This window comes from Anas platyrhynchos, chromosome 38 (assembly GCF_047663525.1).
Source record: "Anas platyrhynchos isolate ZD024472 breed Pekin duck chromosome 38, IASCAAS_PekinDuck_T2T, whole genome shotgun sequence".
Taxonomy (NCBI): domain Eukaryota; kingdom Metazoa; phylum Chordata; class Aves; order Anseriformes; family Anatidae; genus Anas; species Anas platyrhynchos.
Genome location: NC_092626.1, coordinates 3,747,587 through 3,774,114, shown reverse-complemented (window position 1 = coordinate 3,774,114; position 26,528 = coordinate 3,747,587). Strand labels below are relative to the sequence as shown.

At 46.3% G+C, this 26,528-nt stretch overlaps 1 protein-coding gene and 1 long non-coding RNA gene across 4 annotated transcripts in view; one reads left to right on the top strand and one right to left on the bottom strand.

The window, feature by feature from the left end:
* The first annotated feature begins 10,243 nt into the window (after positions 1–10,243).
* The window catches only part of LOC119717125 (uncharacterized), a 118,833-nt gene continuing 102,548 nt past the window's right edge, over positions 10,244–26,528 (top strand). Inside the window, exons 1-14 of one of the 3 annotated variants that reach the window (XM_072032321.1) lie at positions 10,244–10,377; positions 11,997–12,149; positions 13,449–13,548; positions 15,035–15,114; positions 15,318–15,443; positions 15,702–15,781; positions 16,504–16,615; positions 16,775–16,864; positions 17,387–17,491; positions 17,642–17,797; positions 17,954–18,105; positions 18,490–18,637; positions 19,269–19,406; positions 19,789–19,965. In XM_072032321.1, coding sequence (XP_071888422.1) covers positions 12,000–12,149; positions 13,449–13,548; positions 15,035–15,114; positions 15,318–15,443; positions 15,702–15,781; positions 16,504–16,615; positions 16,775–16,864; positions 17,387–17,491; positions 17,642–17,797; positions 17,954–18,105; positions 18,490–18,637; positions 19,269–19,406; positions 19,789–19,965 — 1,614 coding nt within the window. In that variant the 5' untranslated portion in view covers positions 10,244–10,377; positions 11,997–11,999. Of the gene's footprint in view, positions 10,378–11,996; positions 12,150–13,448; positions 13,549–13,754; positions 15,115–15,317; positions 15,444–15,701; positions 15,782–16,503; positions 16,616–16,774; positions 16,865–17,386; positions 17,492–17,641; positions 17,798–17,953; positions 18,106–18,489; positions 18,638–19,268; positions 19,407–19,788; positions 19,966–26,528 lie in introns of those variants that run through there. The other 2 variants (XM_072032322.1, XM_072032323.1) reach the window with 2 other exon arrangements.
* Positions 19,426–23,931, bottom strand: LOC119714873 (uncharacterized). Its single transcript, XR_011806267.1, has 4 exons — positions 23,766–23,931; positions 22,381–22,493; positions 20,699–20,847; positions 19,426–20,171 (listed from the first exon to the last, which is right to left on the bottom strand). It is a non-coding gene; the product is annotated as an uncharacterized lncRNA (long non-coding RNA).

The window sequence follows — 26,528 nt, the reverse complement described above, 5'->3', positions numbered from 1 at the left end:
GGATATGGGTGAATGGGTGAAGTCCATGGCAAAATTCCCACTCACACTAGTTAGACTTCCCTCCTTCAACTGGAATCACGGTATGAAGTAGCAAAGATTTCAGCATTTGGGGAAGGGAGGAGTGGAATGGGGGAAAATACCATTTTGCATAATTACAAACTAGTTGAGTATTCAGAAACTCCTATACACAACATTCTTTACCTCAAGAATTTGTAATATAGGGGCTATTAAATGTCATCCAAGCCAGTTTTCTATATTGTAAACCAACTTGCTTTGAACATGAATTCATAACTATATTGAATGAAGGACCTCTGGATTTCTCTCTCACATTTTTAAGTAAACTCAAAAACATAATTATGCCTCTGGCATAAAGAGCCAGGCATCAGAGAAACCTGTTATGTCACCAGAACAGAGAAGGCAGGAATGACACGAGCAACGGAATGAAATGCAACTTGCCATTCCAAAGGGGTGTACTGGCATCTACAGGTGCCGCTGTCACCTTTGCATTGTCCTTACTCTCTTGATCTGCTTTGTTGTATTCAGTAGCAGCGTTTTGCTCTGGTGTCTCGGAGTCCTTATATGGAGCATGCGGTGGTGCAATTGCCCAAAGTAACTAGGAAAAGAAGACTAACATTCACATTTTAAAGAAAATGTACAACACTGAAGAGGCTTTCAGGGTAGGGCGTAGCTGCATTACCTGAGCGTTCCCTAGGCTCCCAACCTTAGATGCTATCGCACTAGGGGAACCTGGTGTGCTAGCTCTAAAGAACAGTACGGAGCGTAGAGTGGAGTGGAGACACCACGGCTAGGCTCTGTGACCAGGTGGGGACTCGATTGTTCTTGTGCACATCGAGACCGATATGCCGCACTTTTTGCTACCCTGAGCCAAGGACCTGTCATGTTTTGACAAATGCTGTAGTGTAGTGCCACTCAAGCTCCACCGAAAAGATAGAAAATAATATAAATTGGCCTAAGAGACTGGGGATGTCAGGGAAGATATCACCGTTAGGGAAGATATCATCATTAGGGAAGATATCATCGTTAGGACCATCCCGAGGGAATGCACCATCCCGAGAACCTCCTGACCCCTGGGATCAGTGGATGAGCTGAGCCTCTCTTCCCCCGCCCCACTGAGATGCCTTTGGGTGAGATTTGAACACTTGGTTATACTGTGCGTCTCCACGGAAACTTAGAAATCTCTAGAGTCTTTGTGCCTGTTAGCATGTTAATTTCCAGGCTGTGCACCTGTGTCACCTGTGTATTTCATGCATGCTAGCTTGCTTTTGCAGACAGCAACTATCGCCGGCAATCCAAAGACCCTGTGTACCGGTTGCTGTCATAAATTGCACTTGATTGCATTGTTCCTAGCCGTGATAGTTCTCATTAAACACGCCTAGAGTAAGGGTGGTTATACGTTATTGGTGAATCCCTGACCGTGGTAGTTCAGTGCAAACGTAACAGCACATGAAAACAAGGCCACCTCCATTACCAATGAATTTTGCTTACCTTACTTGCAACTCAATTGATCCTTTACATACAGTCAACGAATCCTATGAGAATAAAAAGAAAAAAGAGACCTCTCCGCATATTTCTTCTGGCGGTGCAACGTTTGTAAACAGAATGGATAGGGTCAGGGTGTGAATGGAGACTTCTCCCAAGCATGCAACACCGTGGGTGCCAAATAAGAAACCTGGCCATATCCCTCTTTTCCTGTTATTAGCAGATGAGGCTCACATGATGTCGGTTTCTAGTAAGCACTCCTAGAACAAGAGTCATAAGAAAACAAGTTTAGAAATGAGGTGCTGAATAGACACACAGATGTTCCAAGTACTTTTCCTAGATACTTTCCCCCTCCCGCCCCAAATAACCTCCATATTCCAGCAAGTAATAAGCTGTTCTGCGATCAGGAAGACCATTAAAGCCCGTTTTCTTACAATCTTGCACCATACCTCCCCCTGAGAAATCCTGCCCATCTCTACCGCGTCTGCTATTCATTTGGCTGGGCTAAGTAATGACTCCTCAAGTGTACACGTGGACTGTCTAGCCGAATACACAGATGACACCCGGTCTGCTACCTGATATTGGAGAGCACAGCAACTTTCTCTCTCAGCACACACCACTCTGCATCTCATCGCTTCCTATATACACCAATCTTCAGAAGGTCTCAAGTTTAAGTACCCGAGAGATCTCTACATCTGTCAAATTTAGCTGAAATGTGGCCCTCGTTACTGAAGAAGGTAGCAAGAAAGGAGCAGAACAGCTTTTCTAGAAAAAAAAGGGATGTGGGCCATATCTAAAGCAGGGCATAACTGGATTGGTTCAATGACAGCAATACATGAAACACATGTAAGATTTCCCGTTAATTTATTCTCACAGTCATTCTAATTGTTTCATCTTCTTCCCTTATGTTTCCTATTCTTTACTAACCCAAGATTGCGAATTAATAGCCTGGCAATCTTGATTTCCTACTAGGAAATACATTCCCAAGAAGCATTTGCTTTTTTCCCACTACACTAAGGTTGTACCTTTACTGGCTTAAATCCAAGATGCTAGAGAGTTAACCTTGCTCAAAGGGTCAGCACATTTTCTGGACAGCACAGCAACAGGAAGTGAGAAAAATAACTGACCCGACTGTGACAACATAATCTAACTTTCCAACCGTGGGCTTACGTGACTTCCACGTTAAAATACCAAAAGATAACACAATTTGGTGGTTTAATGGTAACAAATAAAAACACTTTGAATTTTTCTCCAGGTGTTTTAACAAGCCATTTCTCAGTTTGCTTTCTGCTACAGAGTTCACTACTCGTTTTAACAGTCCTGGATAACAGAAGGGCAAAAGGTGGCAACGCAAACCCAGGAAGTTGGTTATTTTTAGCTAAAAGGACAGACGGCACATTTATGTGGTCTTGAGTCTTTCAAAGAATGCCATGGATTTTTCTAGTAGTCTGCGGATCACTTTGGCTTAGGATGAGAAGCCTGGGCTTTTCACTTGGATCATTTAGAGCAACCCACTTCATTAGAACTTTAGTCCCTTCACTTTCTTCTTGAGAATAGCGAGCACCCTTCAACACACAAACTTGATGTTCCCCTTTCATCTGCCACCCCTCACACTTCTAACAGCTGAAACTGTTTACAAAGACTCAGCAGTCCTGACAATGTAAACATAATGGCGACCCATCTTTCTTTGCCTGCTGAAACAGAGGAACTTTTCCTCTGGTCTGTCAGGCATTTTACCTGGTAGTTCATCTCCAGACATTAAGGATGCGTCATCGTCACTGTCAAGTATATCAGCTTGTAAAATAGGATTTACATTTCCTGAAAGACAAAAGAGGTTTCTTAACTTTCCTGAATAGCCTGTGCCTCTTTCTCTTGCATTAAGACAGCTTCTAAATCTGTGCCAAAACCCTTTCTTCATTTGAGGGCACACACTGAATGCTATTTCCTACAGTTCATCCCACCACAGATCTAAGGAGACGGCACAAGCCTCTATAAAGCTGTCTTAGGTCCCATTGATGTGTATGTATAAGGTACGCTACTCTGTTGGTGATTTTTTTCCCCCCTTAGAATAAAGAAAATGAGGAACAAATTCTGTAGCTGATGAATAGCTATTAAAATAAGGCCCCTTCTTTCTGAAGGGGCCTCAAAACCCCTCATATAGTAATACACTTTTCTTATTTGCAAAACTTTCCAGTATTGTACAGTTATGTAATATACACTCTGCATTTTCAACCTGGAAATCCAGTATTTCTTAATTTGTTACACCAAACTTTTTCTAGGAACCTGCAATGAAAGAAAAGGCATTTATAGCTTCTGCAATAAGCTTCCAAAATATGAGACCTAATGACCCAGAGTAAAATACTGTAACGAAAAACTGATCCAGAAAGAGATCTTTTTTCTCCAAAAAATTTCTCAAAAATTGAGCAAACTTGCATTGTGGCAGTCTCATTAGTTCATCAAATCTGCTTTTCAGTCAGTAAATTTGCAGAAAGCACTTTGAGCACGATGTTTCAAGCTGCTACAATTACTAGAAAGAAGAAAATAATTATGACTCAAACTACTACCTTTGATCCGGGAAACAATCAAATGCAAATACATCCCCTATCCATTCATACAGGAAGTACTGAGACCAAGAACACAATGTCAAGATGAAAGCGCCTACGCGGATTAATTAATTAAGCAAACTTGGGAATCAAAGAGTTGATTCTAGAACTAACTACTTGATGCTATCATCTTGACCATATATATCCAGTACCAGACTTGCCCTCCACGGGACGACACAGTGTCTCCACATACCACTCTTTTATTCACGTTGTAATTTTTTTTTTCTAGAAAGTTGGACTTTGCCACATTAGCATTAACACTGAAATGAAGTTCTCACCTCTTTATTTCGCAAGTTGAAGAGGAACTCTCTGTCAAAGCGTCCTGGTCTCCGTAAAGCAGGATCTATAGAACCTGGTCTGTTGGTGGCTCTGATTACCACAATCTCCCCTCTGTTGTCTATGCCATCCAGAAGTGTTGAGACAATGGCACTAGTAGGAAAACATAGATTATACTTACAAGTTAGGTACATTTTTTTACATTCCATATGACTTTCTTCCATGAGTAGTCAGAAAGGAAAAGCATTTAAGGACAAGACTCATTTTAAGACATAAAAAAATAGGTGCATTAACACAAACCGGGTGCTGATAGCAGGGTTGGAGTATCGTTTTCAACGATCCTTTCAAATCACCTGAAATTTATGAGTTATGATTTGGAAACAAATCATACCAGTACTTGCTACAGCGTTTTGGCTACCATAAAAAACGAACAAACAAGAAAAAAAAGGGGGTAGGGGTCAGAACTTAATTCCATTACAGGTTCGGGATGCAAGCTTCCTATATGAATTTAAAAATGGAGCGGGGTAAGTTAAGTCTCATGAAAGTCACAGGGAAAGTAAGCGTTTTGGTTCAGAAGACAACCCAGAAACCCACTAGGCCCACATAGAAAAGATGCTCAGGATGAAGATCTCTCATCAAACGGCAATCCCACAGCTACAACCTCAGCGGAAATTAAACCAATTGGGCCCAAATTCTTTAGACATGAAGCACCTGCCAAGTTCATCCTCTCCCACACCCTCTCAGGCCAGGCAGACATAACCAGCCATGACTACCCAATCCCAAAAAAGTCAGCTTCAACAGTGGGGCAATAAGCTACAAAGGACCACAACTTCAAGGAATCCATCTATTAACAAGGACAGCAGGACATACCTGTGGAGGCCAACAGCCCACTGTTAGTAGAGCAACCATGAGAGCACCACCCACGCTCACCAACCACGAAAACTGCTAGGCACTGCAGTGCTCGGACCAAACATTCCGAAAGCCTGTGACACATGACCACTAATGGTCACTGGTGGCCAGTAGTTACCAGTAGCAACGCATCGCATGCACGGGGGCACCTAAGGAAGTCTCAGCCTACCCCTGAATATACTCAACTCCCAATGCCAGGACTGACAATACCTCTCTGTTGGCAAAAGAAAGCGCGAGTCGAGGCCAATATCATACCATAGCACAAAGGCTTGCTAAGAAAGATCATTTGAGTAGCTTTGCAAGAACAGGTGACTTACTTTCTTCTAAGGTTGTCAAACAGAAAGGATGGATTTGTAGTAGGGTAGCGACTTCCTCAAAGTCTGCAGCTTCGGCTCCAAATTCCCATTTTCTCCACGCACTTGCCTTGCAGCTATTGCATCAGCTCTGGTCCTCAGCGTTCCGCCAACTGAAATGCAGAAACAAATACAATCTTTTGAGACAGTAAAGATGGGATTATCTTGATTGCACCATTGCTCTTGTAAAATGGAAACAAACCAACAAACAAAAGACACCCCAAAGCGGATTCATTTTTCTTTCCATACCAAATTACAAGTCCTTGTCATGACCACTGCATTCCTCTTGTTTATCGTTCTGCTATCCACTTCAAACTATCCACTTCAAAGCGTCACCTGTAGAGAAACTTCTTCATAGACTGAAAGCTAGTCTGACAAAAACAAATGTGCAACTTCTGTTCCACGCAGGAGGGAGCTTACTCCAGTTACTTCTTGTCTGGAAAAGTGAAAACAACCCACACCTTTCTCTAAGGTGTTTTCAGGCCATTCATGTAAAACTCTAACCGTTCAAAAAAACTATTCCGTCCTAAGTCTCTTCCTCAGGTGCATACGTTTTATTACCCTGTTTAAGCATGCAGCACTTTCATTTCCTGCATTATGATCTAACAGCTCAAGGAGATAAGAGAAATACCCAAATACCTAAAATACACTAAAAGCATCCCTCGGAGGCAGGGCTCGCCCCAACAGCTCTGAGCTGGAGCCGCTCTTTGCAAAACCTCGCTTTGCAAGGTTTTCTCCTTTTCTTCCTTCCCCACACAGCTCACTTTCAAGCCCCTGATCCAAAGTACAGAGGCACTGAGAAAGGAATCACTCACATTTCCCTCTCAGTGGAAAATAAACTAAGAAGACAAAAAAATAGATAAAAAAAAGCAAGTTCCACTTAAAAATGTTGGCCATTAAAAATGACGGTTTCAACTCTGACAGAATACATTCCACATTTCAACCTTACCTGTTCAAATAATGAGCAAAGCTGAACTGTGGTATACTTGCCTGAAGTAACTAGGTGAAGTAACTGAGCAAAACTTGTTTTTTTCAGCCAGAGGAATGAATAAGGGGGATCACTCCAGTGTACAAAACCTTCAAACAAGAGCGTACTGTCCCAGAAGGACACTTCCAAAACTGCTGACAAAACGGGGGATTACAGCAAACTGGAGCCAAACGAGCAAAGGTCAGCACAGAATCTCAGAATGGCCTCAACGGTGAATCACCAGCTCACTGTTCAGTGACAAGCCACATAGGCTTGCTTTCACAAAAGGCAGAATCCCACAGCAAAGCATTTAATTCTCCCTTCAAAAGCGTTAAGTTCCTGGGCTTGGTCTCTCAGACCATCTATTGCTGATGGCAAGTGAGAAAGCTGGAAGGCAAAGCAATGCCCTGCATTCAGATTAAAAAAAAAAAAAGAAAGAAGCAAAAGCAATAGCAAAAGCAAGCAGATGGAAGAAACAACTGGGTTTCCAAGCAACATATTACAATTGACTTCCACTAGATAATCCCTTCTTGCTTACAAACTGGTCAAGCTGACTTGTACAGAAAACTCTGAACAAAACCACTGCAACCCAACTTTGTAAAATCATAGCACTCTTGAACTGTTTTCTCATATTAAAACATCAGCTAGGAAAACTGAAGGTGTTGCTTATAGGTTTAATCTACAGATATTCTGGATTCTATCCATTTGGAAGAAATTGCTTGTTACTACTACGAAAACAAACCGTTCAGCACTGCCAAAAAAGTTGAAGCATGGAAGCATATTGAGACCTTAACTGGACATTCTCCTGAAAACAGCCGACTTCTGATTTATCACTTCAGTGAGTTACCTTGGGGGCTGAATACTGAAGCTCTCAAAAGACTTCTGGATAAAGGAGGGTACTTGCTGGTACTTTGCCGGTACTTGCTCTTGTTAAACTTCCCCTGGTTGGTGATTGCCCAGCTCTCCAATGTGTCCAGATCTCTCTGCACAGCCTTTCCACCCTCAACAGAGTCCACAGCTCCTCTAAGTTTAGTGTCATTGGCAAATTTGCTCCAAACACCTTCTATTGCATCAGCTCTGGTCCTCAGCGTTCTGCCGCCTGAAATGCAGAAACAAACCTACATTGCACAAAAAGAAGATTTGCCAGAGGAACATGCAGAGCCCTTTCTTTGGGCTCAATATCAGCATAGATACAACCAGAACCACTGACAGCAGCATGATAAGCACACACTGCAATGCGAAATAATGGGAACAAAAGCAAGGAGGCCAGGTATCCAGGGGAAAAAACAAAGTGCCTCGTTAAAAAAAAAAAAAAAAAAAAAAAAGCATTACGTAAAAATATACACAGTACGCTATTTTACTTTTTAAAAATTTTCACGATATGGTGACCGGAAATGATGTGAAGGTATAAAAACCTATTTTACTGTTTCTAACAGTCTGTGAGAGAGATGTAAAATAATAACCTAGAAAGCAGATGTATATTAAGTAACTATTTGCCACTGTCCTTCCTTGAAACAAATGTCTCTAAACTTACTTTGGAAATTTTAATTATTCCTTTCTATTCCGGGAATTTGAAATCTTTGCTGCTTTGATAGATACCTGAAAGCCTTAAAAAAAAAGCCTGGTGGAGTCTCTGCTCCACCAGGACGCACCCAGCGCTGTTTGCTTACCTCTATTCTTTTATATTCTTTTCATAAATCATCATTTTTATTTAATCCTATTTTGAAGATTGAGCCATTTCTAACAACACCATACACCAAATGTTAAGTTACATATTTCCAAAGCTACCTGCTTAAGTTCCCAGGTAGTAGTCACAAACATTTGCAAGAAATACTGAACTGGGATTACTTTTCCAGTAGAGCACTCCTCTTTTCATTGCAGTCTACTCAAAAAGAACTTTACACCAGCAGGATGCTAATACCAATATGTATTTATATATACATTTTTTTCTCTTTAAGACCAAATATCCCAAAGTCATTAATGTAATAAAGGAGTAAAACACTTCCTGGCAAAATGGGGAAGGAAAGACGCAGGAAAGCGACTTTAGTCTTTGTCAGAAGACATGCTGTCAGTTTCAGGAAGCAACTAATAAAAGCAATAAACAAAAACTAACCTGAAATCTACGTGTCCCCACAACTACATAGTTATTGTCACCATATGCAATGAGGGAACATGCATCTCCACTATTAAATGGATTGAATTTTATCATATGCACATAACCTTCACAGTCCACCGTGTAAGCAGCATTTCTAGTAGACTCTTGCTTCATTTCCAGGGGACTATGTCAAAGTATCGTGGAAGTGATGTCTTCTTCAGGATGGAGGTCAATGTTCCTATAGGGAAAGTATTAAAAAGCATGCATTATGTATTTGCATAAAGAAAAAAAAGTATTTGTGGCGCAACAAATCAAGATTTCTTGTAACACCATATTTATGGACACAAAAGGTCAACTTAAGCTCATTAGATCCAGATTTAACACCTAATTCCAACTATCAAGAGATTAACTAACCTAACTGACCTAATTCACTAACAGGCATTCAAAACTTTTTCTACAGACATCAGTAACAACTGCAGGTTTTGTGCTACTGATGGCAACCTATCAAGACATGGGATTAAGTAACTCGACGTACCAGAAAAGTCACCCACGTAATTTTAAAAATTTCAACCAAATGACAACAACATATCTATTATTACCTTCAAATTCTCTTCCCTGGTGTACCTCTTTAAAGGACAATCGGTATCTAACTAAAAGCAGAATTAAAACCACCAAACTCTAAATGCAAACACGATTCTGCAGATTACTTGTCTCATGGCATAAGCCAGCCCAACTGCAGACAGTGCCTCTATGCCTCTGTACTTGCACAGAAAAAGTTCATTTTCAACTGGATCAAAAGTATACCGAAACATTAATGCTTTACTCCATTCAAGCACTTTCCAAGAAAATCAGACTCCTGTGCTTGCACACAACTGATTTGGGGATCATCCCTGATTTGACATCAGCGTACACCTTTTGAGAAATGACCATGTTCTCCACGTGCAGCATGGAAAGATAGCTGCCAACTTCAGACCCTTGTCATATTTTGTTGCGTTAATGACCTGAAGGGCTCAGCACCGAGGCTGAACATCATGCCTGGGAGCCACCACAGTTTGATGGCGCTATCAGCGGGACTCAAAGAGGCTCTCCACGTTGGTAGCGTGCATTTATTAACCAACACAACAAACCACCACGGTGACAGAAGGACGTTAGCCACATAACTCGCATCGCCACGCTCCTAAGGCCAAACACAACTCCTCGCCACCTCGAAGGCTCCCCACCACGGCAGACCCCCTGCCTTGGGGCAGCACCAGGGGGACAACCCGGCCGTGCGGCTCAGCCCCCCTCCCCGCACCCTTCACCTTCCCGCTCCCTCCTTTTCCCTTGGGGGCCCAGCGGCTGCCCCAAAGGAGCCCACCCCACACCGTGCGGCCCCACAACGCTACCAGCAAGGGCCCGGGCCCGGGCCCAACCCCCGGCGCAGCCCCGCTCCTGCTCGGGCCCGGGGGAAAGCCCCGAGCCCTCTGCGGCTCCCCCGGGCCCTCCCCACGCACCTCTCCGGCCCCGCACGGCCGCGCTTCCCGGCAGCGCCTCCCAGCCCCGGGCCACCCCCTGTCCGTCCGGGGCAGCGGCCCTGCGCTCCCTAATTGGGCGGCAGCGGAGGATTTCAATTCAAAGCGCCGGAAAGGACCGGAGCCCTGCCGGCAGCCGCGGCCTCCCGACGGCCGGAGCTGGGTGAGCGGGGGCAGCCTCAGCCCGCTGGGGCCTCGCGGCGTGCCCGGGGAGCCGGGCGGTGGGGAAGCGGGGGGACCCTCGGAGCTCGGGGTGGGTCCCGGGTGCTGGCGGCGATGCCGGCTCATAATGCCGGGTATAGGGTCCAGGGCTTGTCCTGCGGGCTTTTTGGGGTTCTTAGGGTGGGTGCTGGCTCCCAGTGACTTGTATTGTTCCTCAGAAGCATCTCCCGCTGAGGAGAGTGAGGGGGTAGCAACCCCTTCTCGAGAGTTTGTTATGCCTGCCCTAGGCTGATTTGTACCTATCCAACAGTTTTGTTTGCGATGGCTCCTGCTTTTTGCTCATGTCAAAGTAAAATGGGGTAAAATAAAGCAACTTCACTCCCCTGGAGGGGGCCTGCAAGAAAGAGAAGGAGGGACTGTTCATCAAGGAGCGTAATGATAAGACAAGGAGAATAGGTTAAAAGTTAACTAACTGATCACTTTCATAACTTAAACAAAGCTTGCAGCTTTACGTTAGATGTTGGGAAGAAACTGTTTGCTTAGACAATGCTGAGGTGCTGGCACAGGTTGCCCAGAGAAGCCATGGGTGCCCCATCCCTGGAGGTGTTCAAGGCCAGGCTGCATGGGGCCCTGGGCAACCTGATGTGGTGGAAGGCATCCCTGCCCATGGCTTTCCACGGTTGGAAACTGATGGTCTTTAACTGATGGCCCTTCCAACCCAAACCATACTGTGATTCGAACTCTTCCCCTGCAAACATCTTGGTAAGTAAGTTGTTGCTTTGTCTTGCTTGTTGCAAGATGTCTCTGTTTTCCCCACCCCTCTCCTGTTCCTGATCATACTAATTACCAATAAATAAATAAGTGCAGTGCACACGTTAACAAGATGAACTAAGGGGAAGGTTGGATTTGTGTTCTGAAAGTAAAAGACGGGGGTCTTGATTGTGTACTGTATGCAGCGATAGGGAATTGTGTTTCAGAAATGAATGGGTTTAGAGAAGGCAGTTTAAGAGTCTCAGGTACTTTGGGCTTAGTAAATGCAAGAAGGTGAAAGACCAAAGCACGAAATAGTCAAATTCAAAACTGATGTTGAAGCTCGTTTCCAAAGGAAATAGGGAGAATGATGACTTAGGGAAGGAAAGGAAAAAAGGCTTTGTGCATAGGTAACAACAACAACAACAAATCAGATGTTTTTATTAATAACTAGGAAACAATAGTGAATGTCATCTTTCCAGGTTTAAACTGGACAAGCAGTGAAAGCAGGTAGTACTGAAGATACACTTTAGGGTATTCAGATTGGGTCCTTGCTGAGACAAAAGAGTGTCCTTTGTAATAACTTTCATTCTTTCAAGTTAGTAAAATATACAAGGAGAATAAGGGGTCTTTGTGAAGACATCCTGCATAAGCACTTTCTACCCTGCCTTTTCATTGTTGCTCCATCATTAGTGAGGTGAGTCTTAATGCTCTATGTGTTTAATGGAAAGAACTTATTCTCTGGACTTGTTGTTAAAAAAAAAAAGAAAACAACAGCAGATATGTAGCTTAATGGAAGGTGAAAACATGCGTGGGCCTCTCTTATTTATTTTTCACATTTATTTCTCTTAATTTTGTGTTCTACTCTAGACAATGGTTGATTTCTTGCAAAAGATTTCAAACTTGATGAAACGTTTCAGAAGACAATGGCACTTATTTTCAAACTCAGAAAGAACTACTGTATGTGGAGCAGATTGCATGCTGATGGTGTTACAACTGTCAATGGCTGAAGTCAATAAACAGGTCAGCATTCTTTCAGAACATTCTTGGTACTGTGCCAAAAATCTCAAGTTTCTCAGACAGGGTCTTCCGTGAAGCTATTTTATTCGCAGTTGCAGTGGTGCGTGTCCTTCAAGCAGGAGCTCACGGTAAAAGTTTATCATAACCTTATATTCCCTATTACTCGACACCTGATTTCTCCCGTTCCCTCATTGGCTGAGTGCTACAGGTTCACACACTGTTCCATGCACTTCCACACCATCTATGTACAATTTTATTTGAGCAACTGTTAATTTCTCCTTTTCCTTTTTCCTTCTTTTGTGACTAGAGGGCCTGTGATTTTTGTTTTTACGGATTTTGTACTGCTCATCCTGGTTTTCTTAGCTATCTTCATTATTTTGGGACAGCGGGACCTTCCCTTTATCTGCTTAACATACTCCCCACAGCTGTGTTACTGTCATGCCTGCACAATCACTTCTGAATATTCAAGGTTAGTGGATTTTCCACTGCAAAAACAACTTGCATGCAAAAACACAACTTTGTTTCTCACAGTATTTAGTGCATCTTAAACCGGGTTCACATACTGGACTTTTTGTTTGGGCACCTATTTGAAACAAGCATTTTGGTCAATTCAGTGTTTCATCTGAATGTTTGATGCCATGAGATGCTCTAGAAGTAATGATTAAGCACTTTGTCACATTAGGGCTTAGAAAAAGAACACCAAGACAGATGAGAGGATAGAAGTGTTTTAAGTATTTATGTGAGTCTTCAGCTTTAAATACTAGTGTGTTTTGTTTGCTTGTGCAACTTCAGTTTATTTCTACCGAGGGTTTCTCATTCTCTGTAGAGCAGAGTGAGGTAAGTAGCATTTGGGATGTTCTTATCCCATCAAGGCAATTCATTTGGTCCACTGCTCAGCTCAAGGTTCTCCTTTTATCTTTTTGCTAAGGGCTCTGGAAATGCTTTGGAATGATATGAGAAGAATGAGAAAAGCTAAAAGGAGAAAAGCTAAAATGTGTAATTATTAATAGTTTCTGAGATATGGTTTTGTAAGTATGGTGTTACGGTAAAAGTCAGTCAAAGAAACTCTCTAAGAATCAATTTGGAGTTTTAGAAACCAGGCATTCTTTAACTGCGGCGCCAGATGCACAGGGAATCACTCCACCCAGTGTGCATGCTGAATTTTCAAGCTACGAGGGTTATATACAGTAAAAACATGCACATTCATCAGATTTTTAAGAAATAGTTAACATATCCATGCTCTTTCCCACAACTAATTAAAATATGAAAATGTCTCTGACACATGCACATTTGTTTCCACAGGTGGTGTTTTGGGGGTCTCTGGTGGTCATCGGTAGCCTTCCCCACTGTGTTCTGACACACGGAAAAGAAACTTTACAACTCAAGGAGAGTTATAAAGCAGGTATGTTTATTGCAGCACTGGGTGCAAGGGGGATCTTTCCACCTAGCTTGTGCACCAAGGGTTACTACCAGGGTGCTTATTTGATAGCATATATACATATTCATTTCAGTTCCCCTCCCTCCACCCGTAAGTCTCTTGCATATTCATTAGGTATCCCAAAGAATCATTAACATAGGTTCCCGCCCCTCTTTGCATGTGCGCTGGAGTCCTCGGGTGGTCGTCCAGAGTGCTCTGTTGGTCTTTTGATGAAGGCCAGAAGTCTTCCTCGCTGCTAAACTTTAGTTACCAGGGCAGCTGGTAAATCGCGGAGAGCCGTCTGGCATGCAGCATAGTCCCTGTAAGGGAGGAGCGTACCCCACAGGCTTTGAGACAAAGTATTGTTGTGAAGTGAGTCACTCCACGAGGAACACGGCCAGAGATGATACAGATAAGTCTGATTATTATTTTAAGTGATATATTCTTGTGGTATGTATGAGAAGTGCAAGGGGCCTCTTTGCGTGATTGTGTGATTGTGCTGTGGGAGTGAGACGCAGCATCGGTGCTAAGCAACATCCCTAGCGCTTAGTGGCTTGTTGATTGATGTAGATTCTATTAGGCACGCCACTTTGCAATCGTAATTCTGCTTGTGATTTTCACTCTGTTGCTTATTGTACCTTTCTGATTGCAGTGTCTGCGGTGCTTGATAGAAAAATCTGTAAAAAGCGTTTGGTTGGCTGAAAATAAAAAAGGGGGAATTGTGGGGAAGGAGTTCGCAGGTGGCTTTGCGCTGTTTCACACGTCCCTGAACTAGAGGTTATGATGAAGTAAGCAGTAGAAACAAAAACTTGAGCAAGGTTGTCGTGCACTGGAAGGGAAGTAGTCACTGCACCAAGCCTGTCAGAGTTGAAGAAGCGTTTGGGCTACGCAATTAGTTACACGGTCTGAATTCTTGGGTTGACCTGTGTGGTGCCGGGAGTTGGGCTCCGTGATCCTTGTACCCAGCTAGTATCGTCCAAGTTTGTTATATTTATATATAGAACCTTGCAAATTTCTTTATTTCCGTGGAAGGTTCCTGGATACCCTATACCATGCCCTTGCCACCCGTAAAGCGGATCTGCTTGTCGGTTACAACCTTGCGGCCCATATCCCACTTGTAAAAATGTATCCCGACCAGCCCCGAGTGTCCAGTCCGTAGCAGTGGTTTCACACCCCTGGTAGGCACAGTCCCGAGCCTGCCCCCTCCTGACCCTCACCCCTCATCACTCGCAATGGAGACGAGACCCCCAAGCTGCCTCAGGGTGGCCTGGGAAGAGAGTGAGAGCTCCCAGGAGAGCAGCTCTGTATTGGAGCCCTTCCAGGTAGAGCCGCTGCAGCCTGGTGAGTGAGGGTCTGCGCTGGGGTGGGCAGGGCTGGGGCCAGCTGCGCCCCCTGCTTGAAGCCAGTGCCCCCTTCCCTTGCTTCATCCTGAAGCCCCACTACAGTAATCCTTGCTCTCCTTCTGTCTTAGATGCTAGCTGGCTACCTGTGTACGAAGAGGAAGAGGAAGCTGTGGACTTCATCAAGGACTACATCAAAAACAAAGAAAGAGTAAGAGCAGCCCTTTCCATGGCGGCTGTGCCTGCATGTCCTGGCCGTGCCCCGGCTCTGCTGCCAGGCTGCTGGAGGGCTGCTGGCTGGGCAGAGCTGCTGCCCTCCAGGCGTCCCGCACAGCTCCGCACCCCACAGTGCTGCGGTCCTGCTGGCTGTGGCTCCCCCCTCACGCTCCCTCTTGGTATCTCTGTGGCTGCCAGGATGACGTGCAGAAAATGAAGCTCCTGAGGAACATCGTCACTGTGTTCACAACCGCACAAGAGAAGGGCTTATTAGAGGGCCTGGACACCTTCTGCCGTGAAAATAAGCTGACAGCGAACATCCAGGTGAGGGGACGTCTGGCGGGCTGGGGAGGGTGGCGAGGCTCCCTGGGCATTGGGCAGGGGTGTTTGGGAGCAAACATACATGGACACCCAGCTACCCCGAGTGGGATCTCGGGTGCTGCTGGGATCTCAGCACTGCAAGGTGCAGGGGGGCACTTTTGGCTGGGGATACCGGGACTCTGCCAACCCTGCCAACAGTGCTGGCTCTGCTGGCGCTGTGTGCCTGTGGCTGCCAGGTTCCATCTAATTTGTGCTCTCCAGGTGCTGTTGGAAGAGAAGCCTATTGATTACCCGTGCACAGACTTGTGGGAGGAAGCCTTACTTGCTACTTCTGCCTTGAGGTATGTGCCCAACCCCATCCGTGGCTTGGCTAGCACAACCCCAGGGCATGAGCCAGGTGACCCTGACCCTGGCAAGCACACATCCTCCATCCGGGCAGGCCTTTGCTTTTCCATGCTCAGGACTTGTCCAGAGGGAAGAGGGAGCCTTGCAGCTTCCTGACTCATCTCAGCCTTTGCCCCAAAGCAGGAGGTGTCAGGACTGTCCTCTGGCCCAGGCCAGCCTTGCAGAAGAGGATACATCCCCCAGCTGGGCTCCCCATCCCTCCCACAAAGTCCTGCCCATGGGAGGATGTGGCGTAATGACCACACGGACACCAAGGTTCTTTAAGGGATCAGTAACTTCTTCTTTATTGAGGGCGTAACTTCCACTCCCTTGACATTGAGGACAGGCTCCCTTTTTATACCATTTGCTCTACAGAAGTATTTTCTACTAATTATTCATTGATCAACAACTTGGCCCAGCAACAGCAAACACCAAGCAACTTCCATGTCTTAATGGCTGGAGAACAGGCAGTCTGAGCCAGCAAGGCGTCTCCTGAATGACCCTTCTTTGTTCCTTCTGAACTCTTCACATTCCTCATAGCCTCATCGTTAAAAGTCCAATGTTATCACCAATCATGGGGCTTGTCAACCCCCATGGCCACGCTTCCACTGGAGGACTGTGTCCATCTCCCTTTGTTGTAGAGGCACCGTTCCCACTGACAATGTCTCTCTCTCTACAGCACAGTGGAGACTGTACTGGAGGGTGAAATGTTGTCTCTCGTAGCTGCATGCGTTAGCAGCGTCTTCTTTCTTCTGAGAACTGAGGATCTGGACACTTGGTTCACCATGACGGTATGTGCTGCTGAGCCACAAGAGCCCCCATTCCCCTGCACTGCATGGAGTTTCCTCCTGCTTAGAAACAACTGAAGATCCCTGATGAGGCAGGTCTCGGACTGCTTCCCTCCACCCCTTCCCTCTCACCCTTGCCACAACACTTTGTCCTTCTTACAGATCCTGCAAAAGATGGATGTCATGCTGAGAACATTGCTGATCAGACCTCCGGCCTCCAGCCTCGGTGATAAGTTGCAGAGCATCTTGAAGGTCTGCAGTTTGCACAGCATCAGCTTTACAGTGGCTGTTCCTCACCCTAGAGTGAGGTGACATATAGTAGTGAAGAGTGCCCCCTGTGCCATGCACACAGACCATAGTGCCTGCCAGGCCTGTGCCCAGCACACTCAGGGGAGCCAGGGTCTGTCCACCAAGCTCTTCTAGGGCCCCGGTGTCCCCTGGCTGCTGTCAACATCCCTTGCCCTCCACACGTCCTTCCTGTGTCGCAGCACAGCTTCCCCGCAGCACTCCTGGGCCTCCTCTGCCCGCAGAGCTCTCCTTGCACCAAAGCAGTGGTGGATTTGAGAGAATTTGAGCCCTGCCCTTGTGCACCACACTGGCAGCATCTGGAGCTGCCATCGCTCTGCTTTCCTGGTCCCCTGTGCTTTCCTTCCCAGTGTGAACAGGGCGTTGCTCCAGCTCTGAGGAATTCCATGATGGACAGCGTGAGTCCAGGCAGTTCTGCTGGAGCAGTTGTCAGCTCCCAGAGCAGACCAGAAGCTTTTCTTCCCACAGCTGCTACTGGAATTTACCACTTCTTCAAGCAGAGCTGTGCAGGTAAACGCCGCGGAGAGGATCTGGAATCTGTTTGCTTTCCTGTACAACTGTTGCAGTAAAGAGGTAAGGAGCCAGGCACCCACCAGCCAGTCCATCTCCCTTTCCCTTCTCATGGATTCTCATGGGGACCATGAGCATGGCTCTGCCCTGAAGGGTCTTTGTTCCTCCTTTCCCCTGATGAATGTGTCATATCTTCCTTCCTTCTTTCCATAGCCATTTGGACAATACCTCCAGCCTTCTCAGAGGACAGCCATCATCCTCAAGACTCTTGACATAATGAGTAGCTACAGCACCGAAGATGATGAGCATTTTGGGGCCGAATTCATGGTGGACATAGCAGTTGAAGACCCTGCCACCTGGCTGATGGATGTAAGCAGCCTGTGGCTGGATTGCCCTGCCCTTGAGCCCTTTCATCCCTCACTCATCCTGCCTCGAATTCCCAGCTCTTGGGCAGCAGTTTCAGTGGTCCCTGGGCAACTGGCTGCAGTCCAGTGGCAGCTACATTCTCTCCCACATCTCCTCCAGGTGCCAAAGATTCTGAGGTTCATCCATGAAAGCCTGAGCAACTGCAGAGATTCAGACCACCAGAAACTCTTCTCAGTACTTTCCACAATGGCCAACCAGTTTCCTAGGGAAGTGCTCCTAAGCATCTTGACAGACCTCCCGACACTTGACAGGTACCAGCCCCAGAAGCCCTGGGGGCTTTTTCTATGTGGGGAGAAGGACCTGGAGAATCTCTGGCCCCTCCATCGCATGGTGCGCATCCTCCCAGTGGAGTGGGCCCCTCCATCGCACGGTGCTCGCCAGCCCTGTTGGGGCAGCCAGGGTCTCAGCATCCAGACCAGACCAAGGCAGCCCAGAGACCCCATCACACTCCCTCCTGCCCCACAGGGAGCACCACCTCAGGCCCCTCCTGCTTGCCCAGCCTGGTCCCCCAGGGCTCCCTAAGCACGGGGTGGCGAGGTCCAGGGCTGCAGGACAGCCCGGGGCCTGCGGGGTTGGTCTGGGTCATGTCGCTGTGACCAGGGCAGCCCTGCCAACAGTGTGTTCTGGGCTTGCAGCACTACGCTGGACATCTGGAAGGCGATGCTTTCCCTTCCAGTGACTTCAGAGAAGATCTTGCAGGAGCTATGGAATGTTCTCCAGGACAACGAAGTGTGCAGCTTCTTTGCAGTCAGCGCCGCGGACTTAAGCATCTTTCACTTTGCTGTGAGTAACCAGACAACACACCTTGTTCCCCTTTGGGGCTATGTGTGCTCCTCCAGGAAAACAGGCACAGTCCTCTCCCCATCCCATCTTCTCCAACCTGTCACCTCTTCCAGGACACAAGGACACAGCCCCTTAGGGCCAGCACCAGCCCCCCTCCACCAGCCATGCGGGGTCCGTGTGCTCAGACATGAAGCCTGCCCCTTTCCTGGCAGTGCTGTCTTTCCCCCGGCTCCTGGCAATGACTGGGGCAGAGTCAGGACAATGTCTGGGGCTGGGGCAGAGCCATGGCCTCTGCACGGGCTGAGCAAGCTGTGAGGCCAGGGACTAGTAGCACCTGTAGCCACCTGCTTCCAGTGCCTGCTTTGTGCCAGATGGTGCTGGTCAGTCGCTCCTCAGAGGTGTGAGACCAAGAGGCTGCGGATGGCCAGAGGGAAGGAGGAGCAGGCAAAGAAAGGATGCTCTGTGTTGCCAGGCGCAGGGCACACAGGAGCCACACACTCCTCCGCAGGCATGGCTGCTCCAGGACGGGCTGCGTGTCCCTCATGCCCTGCCCTGAGCTGCCAGGGGAGCCAGGAGCTGCAGGGCGCAGCCCGTAGGCTCTGCCCATTTCTCATGGCTGTGTTCGTTTCAGATGATGCACCCCATGGATCAGCCACTAGTGTATTTATGTGTCCCTGAGACGCTTTGCATGTGTCTGAGGCTTCAAAGCCTGCCAATGCTCTGGATGATGCTCAGAGCCCTCGACATCTTGTCAGAGAGACCTGAGATGGTGAGTGAGACATTGCCAAGTGAACCTTTTGGCAACCTGGTGCTGGGGCAGGAGGCAACGCCATGGCTTGGCCTTGGCTGGGAGGCAGGAGGTGGGGTGGGTTGTGGTGTGGTGGGTTGTGGTGGGGCCTGGTGGCTGCCAGCTGAGCTTTCCAGAAGCTTTCCCAATGGGTTCCCTGGAAGCAGGTGGCAAAGAGGGTGACTCAGCAGGGGATACAGGATCTTTGCTCTCTTGAAGTCCCTTCCCTGTGCCCTTCTGTCCCCACAACACAGTCTGTGCTACCAGGAAACAGGGCAGGAGTCTGGTGCTCCGTAATCAGATTATTTTGGCCAGGATGGCCCTTCCCCTCTTGACTAAAAGCAAATGGTGTCGTTCTGTACAGGGTGGAAAATTTTTGGTCCTGCTGCCGGACGTGATGAATACACTGCAGTATGACAACACGCACATCACCATGAAGGCCCTGACTATCTTCAAAAATGTGATTCGTGATCTGGAGAAGAAGGAGGCCAGCCCCATCGCTCTGGCACTGGCTGGGAGACTCCTGCCTCTGTTTAACAATGTAAGACTGCTGTTGGTGACTGAGCCCTGCAGATGGGCACCCTGCAATGGCACTGCCCTTTGGCCCAGGGCTGTGGGCAGCACTCACGCCGGGCCTTCCCCTCTCTCTGCTCCTCTGGGTTATGGAGGGCTGTCTTCTGGGCTCTGCAGTGCAGCAGGGCTTCTCCTTGTCGAGTTGAGAGCTCTGGGCAGCCAAGGGCTTCTGTTCTGGGGGCAGGAAGATGAAGGCTGAGTAGTCTTAGAATGCCCCAGAGGAATTATCAAAGGCCAGCTATGTTTCCTCCTCAGCCCGTTCCCAGTAGAGCTTTGCTTTGACATGGCTGGTGCAGCTACTAGTAAAAGTGGGCCAGCTGGGACTGCACTCTGAGACACAGGCACCCCGTGCAGGAAACCTGTTGCTTTGCCTTGTGCGGGCCTTTAGCTCCTTTGTTCCGAACACGAGGCTTCACCCTTCACATCAGCCACTCTAAGGCCCTTGCTCCCCATGGACAGGTCACTGGCTCCCCACTAACGGTCACTGGTGGCCAGTAGTTACCAGTAGCAACGCATCGCATGCACGGGGGCACCTAAGGAAATCTCAGCCTACCCCCGAATATACTCAACTCCCAATGCCAGGACTGACAATACCTCTCTGTTGGCAAAAGAAAGCGCGAGTCGAGGCCAATGTCATACCATAGCACAAAGGCTTGCTAAGAAAGATCATTTGAGTAGCTTTGCAAGAACAGGTGACTTACTTTCTTCTAAGGCTGTCAAACAGAAAGGATGGATTTGTAGTAGGGTAGCGACTTCCTCAAAGTCTGCAGCTTCGGCTCCAAATTCCCATTTTCTCCACGCACTTGCCTTGCAGCTATTGCATCAGCTCTGGTCCTCAGCGTTCTGCTGACTGAAATGCAGAAACAAACCTACATTGCACAAAAAGAAGATTTGCCAGAGGGACATGCTGAGCCCATTCTTTGGGCTCAATATCAGCATAGATACAACTAGAACCACTGACAACAGCATGATAAGCACACACTGCAATGCGAAATAATGGGAACAAAAGCAAGGAGGCCATGTAGGTTATCTTCTTTCCCAATTGGTTTTACTTTATGGAAAAATGCTAGAACAACCTGGTTGGTCTGGAAGAACAGCAGCAGGTAGAAAGGTACCCTTCATCATTTAACATGACCAAAATTACTACCTTGGCTATTCTTCCCAATAGTGAGGGAACTGGATGGTGACAAAGATGAAACAATTGCTGGGATTGTGGACTTAATGAATCAACTGATCTCCAAAAAGTTCTCAAAACATCCAGCGTACTACCTCAAAATATAGGAAGGCTATTTTGATGAAATGTTCTCTATGGCACAATTCTGCTTTAAGGAAAAAAATCTTTCTGTATACACACTGCATAATATAGAAGCTAGGAAGGACCTAGGTGATTTTCAGAAAATTTCCAACACTAAGACTTTGGGGAATAATAAAGACCAGTTATAATGTTTTCTATATTAGATAGTAAAGTATAAAAATAGTACCATGTAACAGAGAAGTCAGCTCAAGATAAAAAAAAGTAAAAATAGATTCCAAAGATGAGAGTGTTCTACTATCGATTTTCAAGTATCCAGGGAAAAAAAAAAGTGCCTCATAAAAAAAAAAAAAAAAAAAGTATTACGTAAAAATATACACAGTACGCTATTTTACTTTTTAAAAATTTTCACGATATGGTGACTGGAAATGATGTCAAGGTAAAAAAACATATTTTACTGCTTCTAACAGTCTGTCAGAGAGATGTAAAATAATAACCTAGAAAGCAGATGTATATTAAGTAACTATTTGCCACTGTCCTTCCTTGAAAGAAATGTCTCTAAACTTACTTTGGAAATTTTAATTATTCCTTTCTTATTTCGGGTATTTGAAATCTTTGCTGCTTTAATAGCTACCTGAAAGCCTTAAAAAAATAGAACACCATACAGCAAATGTTAAGTTACATATTTCCAAAGCTACCTGCTTAAGTTCCCAGGTAGTAGTCACAAACATTTGCAAGAAATACTGAACTGGGATTACTCTTCCAGTAGAGCACTCCTGTTTTCATTGCAGCCTACTCAAAAAGAACTTTACACCAGCAGGATGCTAATACCATTATGTATTTATATATACGTTTTTTTCTCTTTAAGACCAAATATCCCAAAGTCATTAATGTAATAAAGGAGTAAAACACTTCCTGGCAAAATGGGGAAGGAAAGACGCAGGAAAGCGACTTTAGTCTTTGTCAGAAGACATGCTGTCAGTTTCAGGAAGCAACTAATAAAAGCAATAAACAAAAAAATAAACCGAAATCTACGTGTCCCCGCAACTACATAGTTATTGTCACCATATGCAATGAGGGAACATGCATCTCCACTATTAAATGGATTGAATTTTATCATATGCACATAACCTTCACAGTCCACCGTGTAAGCAGCATTTCTAGTAGACTCTTGCTTCATTTCCAGGGGACTATGTCAAAGTATCGTGGAAGTGATGTCTTCTTCAGGATGGAGGTCAATGTTCCTATAGGGAAAGTATTAAAAAGCATGCATTATGTATTTGCATAAAGAAAAAAAAGTATTTGTGGCGCAACAAATCAAGATTTCTTGTAACACCATATTTATGGACACAAAAGGTCAACTTAAGCTCATTAGATCCAGATTTAACACCTAATTCCAACTATCAAGAGATTAACTAACCTAACTGACCTAATTCACTAACAGGCATTCAAAACTTTTTCTACAGACATCAGTAACAACTGCAGGTTTTGTGCTACTGATGGCAACCTATCAAGACATGGGATTAAGTAACTCGACGTACCAGAAAAGTCACCCACGTAATTTTAAAAATTTCAACCAAATGACAACAACATATCTATTATTACCTTCAAATTCTCTTCCCTGGTGTACCTCTTTAAAGGACAATCGGTATCTAACTAAAAGCAGAATTAAAACCACCAAACTCTAAATGCAAACACGATTCTGCAGATTACTTGTCTCATGGCATAAGCCAGCCCAACTGCAGACAGTGCCTCTATGCCTCTGTACTTGCACAGAAAAAGTTCATTTTCAACTGGATCAAAAGTATACCGAAACATTAATGCTTTACTCCATTCAAGCACTTTCCAAGAAAATCAGACTCCTGTGCTTGCACACAGGACGCTGAGATACACAACTGATTTGGGGATCATCCCTGATTTGACATCAGCGTACACCTTTTGAGAAATGACCATGTTCTCCACGTGCAGCATGGAAAGATAGCTGCCAACTTCAGACCCTTGTCATATTTTGTTGCGTTAATGACCTGAAGGGCTCAGCACCGAGGCTGAACATCATGCCTGGGAGCCACCACAGTTTGATGGCGCTATCAGCGGGACTCAAAGAGGCTCTCCACGTTGGTAGCGTGCATTTATTAACCAACACAACAAACCACCACGGTGACAGAAGGACGTTAGCCACATAACTCGCATCGCCACGCTCCTAAGGCCAAACACAACTCCTCGCCACCTCGAAGGCTCCCCACCACGGCAGACCCCCTGCCTTGGGGCAGCACCAGGGGGACAACCCGGCCGTGCGGCTCAGCCCCCCTCCCCGCACCCTTCACCTTCCCGCTCCCTCCTTTTCCCTTGGGGGCCCAGCGGCTGCCCCAAAGGAGCCCACCCCACACCGTGCGGCCCCACAACGCTACCAGCAAGGGCCCGGGCCCGGGCCCAACCCCCGGCGCAGCCCCGCTCCTGCTCGGGCCCGGGGGAAAGCCCCGAGCCCTCTGCGGCTCCCCCGGGCCCTCCCCACGCACCTCTCCGGCCCCGCACGGCCGCGCTTCCCGGCAGCGCCTCCCAGCCCCGGGCCACCCCCTGTCCGTCCGGGGCAGCGGCCCTGCGCTCCCTCATTGGGCGGCAGCGGAGGATTTCAATTCAAAGCGCCGGAAAGGACCGGAGCCCTGCCGGCAGCCGCGGCCTCCCGACGGCCGGAGCTGGGTGAGCGGGGGCAGCCTCAGCCCGCTGGGGCCTCGCGGCGTGCCCGGGGAGCCGGGCGGTGGGGAAGCGGGGGGACCCTCGGAGCTCGGGGTGGGTCCCGGGTGCTGGCGGCGATGCCGGCTCGTAATGCCGGGTATAGGGTCCAGGGCTTGTCCTGCGGGCTTTTTGGGGTTCTTAGGGTGGGTGCTGGCTCCCAGTGACTTGTATTGTTCCTCAGAAGCATCTCCCGCTGAGGAGAGTGAGGGGGTAGCAACCCCTTCTCGAGAGTTTGTTATGCCTGCCCTAGGCTGATTTGTACCTATCCAACAGTTTTGTTTGCGATGGCTCCTGCTTTTTGCTCATGTCAAAGTAAAATGGGGTAAAATAAAGCAACTTCACTCCCCTGGAGGGGGCCTGCAAGAAAGAGAAGGAGGGACTGTTCATCAAGGAGCGTAATGATAAGACAAGGAGAATAGGTTAAAAGTTAACTAACTGATCACTTTCATGACTTAAATAAAGCTTTCATAACTTAAATCAAGCTGAGGATAGAAGTGTTTTAAGTATGTATGCGAGTCTTCAGCTTTAAATACTAGTGTGTTTTGTTTGCTTGTGCAACTTCAGTGTATTTCTGCTGAGGGTTTCTCATTCTCTGTAGAGCAGAGTGAGGTAAGTAGCATTTGGGATGTTCTTATCCCACCGATAGAGGTATTCCTTTATATTCTTTTACTAAATCCTATTTTTTTATTCTATTCTTTTAATAAATCCTATTTTTTTATTTAATCCTAATTTGAATCCTGAGCCATTTATACCAGCCTTTATAGGCAAGCTGTGCCAGAGCTCAGTGACCCTCACAGACTTTCCTGATGATCAGATGGACCCTCCTGTGTTTGTGCCTGTTATATCTTCTCATGTCAGTGGGGCACTACTGCAAGGAGCCTGGCTCCCTTCCTTGCAGCCTCTGTTCAGCTCTTTGTACTCATTGACACATTCCCTGCTGAGCCTTCTCTTCTCAGGGCTGAACAGCCCTGGCTCTCTCAGCCCCTCTTCAGAGGAGGGGTGCTTTGATCATCTTTGTGGCTCATCACTGGGGTCTCTTCAGTATGTCAGTGTGCCTCTTGTACTGAGGACTACCCTCTAAAACATTGTGCAGTCCCAAACCATTAGCTGTGCAAGTTATACTGGCTTTTCTAAGCCTGGGATCTTGGCCTGAAAGTTCATTGCCTTTGCTTCTGCCAGACTTCAATGTCACAGCTATCAGATGCTTATGTCTCTAGATTTGCTCTTACACGGATGGGTTTCTAAATCTGCATGCAGCCCTATCAACATTTCCTGGAATAGGAAACCCATTTGAAGTGTTGCTTTATATTGCATAATGTGCTTTATAGGCCACAGTTTGGGAGCCTCCCTCTTAGAAGAGAGCACATGCAAGCACTAAAAGCTCAGTGGAGGGTTGGAGACTGCCAGATTGCAGAATCTCACAAATCAGGAAGAGTGCCAGACAGGAATACTGCAATCTAGGAGTATGCCTGAAAAACTAGAATTAGAGACAACACCGCGATGGTGGTTAAACACAGCAACCTTGAAAGCACATGTTTGAAAAGTGGTTAATGACCATTAATTTAGGGAAGGTAGGAGAGACCATAGTATTGCTGGAATATGCATCATGTTTGTGTTTGTTTGTTTTTTTTTTAACAACTCTATGGCAAAATAGAAATGGCTTTGCTATGTAGTTAGCCCTAGAAAGTTCACAATACCTAGGCGATACTAAAAAGGTGTATTTAGGCATGAAATGTTGCTACTGGATTTCAAACATGCTAAAATAGGAGTCCAAGGAGATTTAATGTGCTACATTATCAAGAAGCACAGGAAGTGAAGATGCTTTATAACATGTTTTTTCTATGCCCATGAAACACAATATTTGCAATGTCTATCATGGAATGAAAGTCCAGAACTTTTTGAACTTCCTTTAGACATTAGTTAGCTGGCATATGCTTGTTGGAAACCATCACGCACTTATTTTTTCATTTAACATCGGACTTGCGACAATTGACTGTGTAAGTAATAGAATACACTGCCACAGTGAGCACCTGATCGTGAAAGTTAATACCTGGAGTGCAATTTTACTTATATTAGTGCTGCAAAAATATTTTCAACTTTGCTAATCTCTGCATGTCCTTTGTCTTGCAAGGAATGGCTTTGGTTTACTAAATACTATACTGAAGTTCTACTTTGTTTTGAAACAAATTCTTCCACAAGTACCAAGCTAAAATGAGACTCTTTTTTTTCTCTGACCAACTGCTAATCTCTTTGAGTTGTGCTTATAATATTATATATTTAATTTTTGGAGGGGCTGAAGTGGAAAGAGTTCATATCATAGAATGGTTTGTGTTGGAAGAGACCTTAAAGGCCATTTATTTCCAACTTCCCCTGGCAGCAGGCAGGGATACCTCCCACCAGCCCAGTTGTCCAAAGCCCCATCCAACCCAGCCTGGAACATTTCCAGGGATGGGGCATCCACAGCTTCTCTGGACAGCCTGTTCCAGTGCCTCACCACCCTCACAGCAAAGAATGTCTTCCTAAGGTCTAATCTAAATCGACCCTCT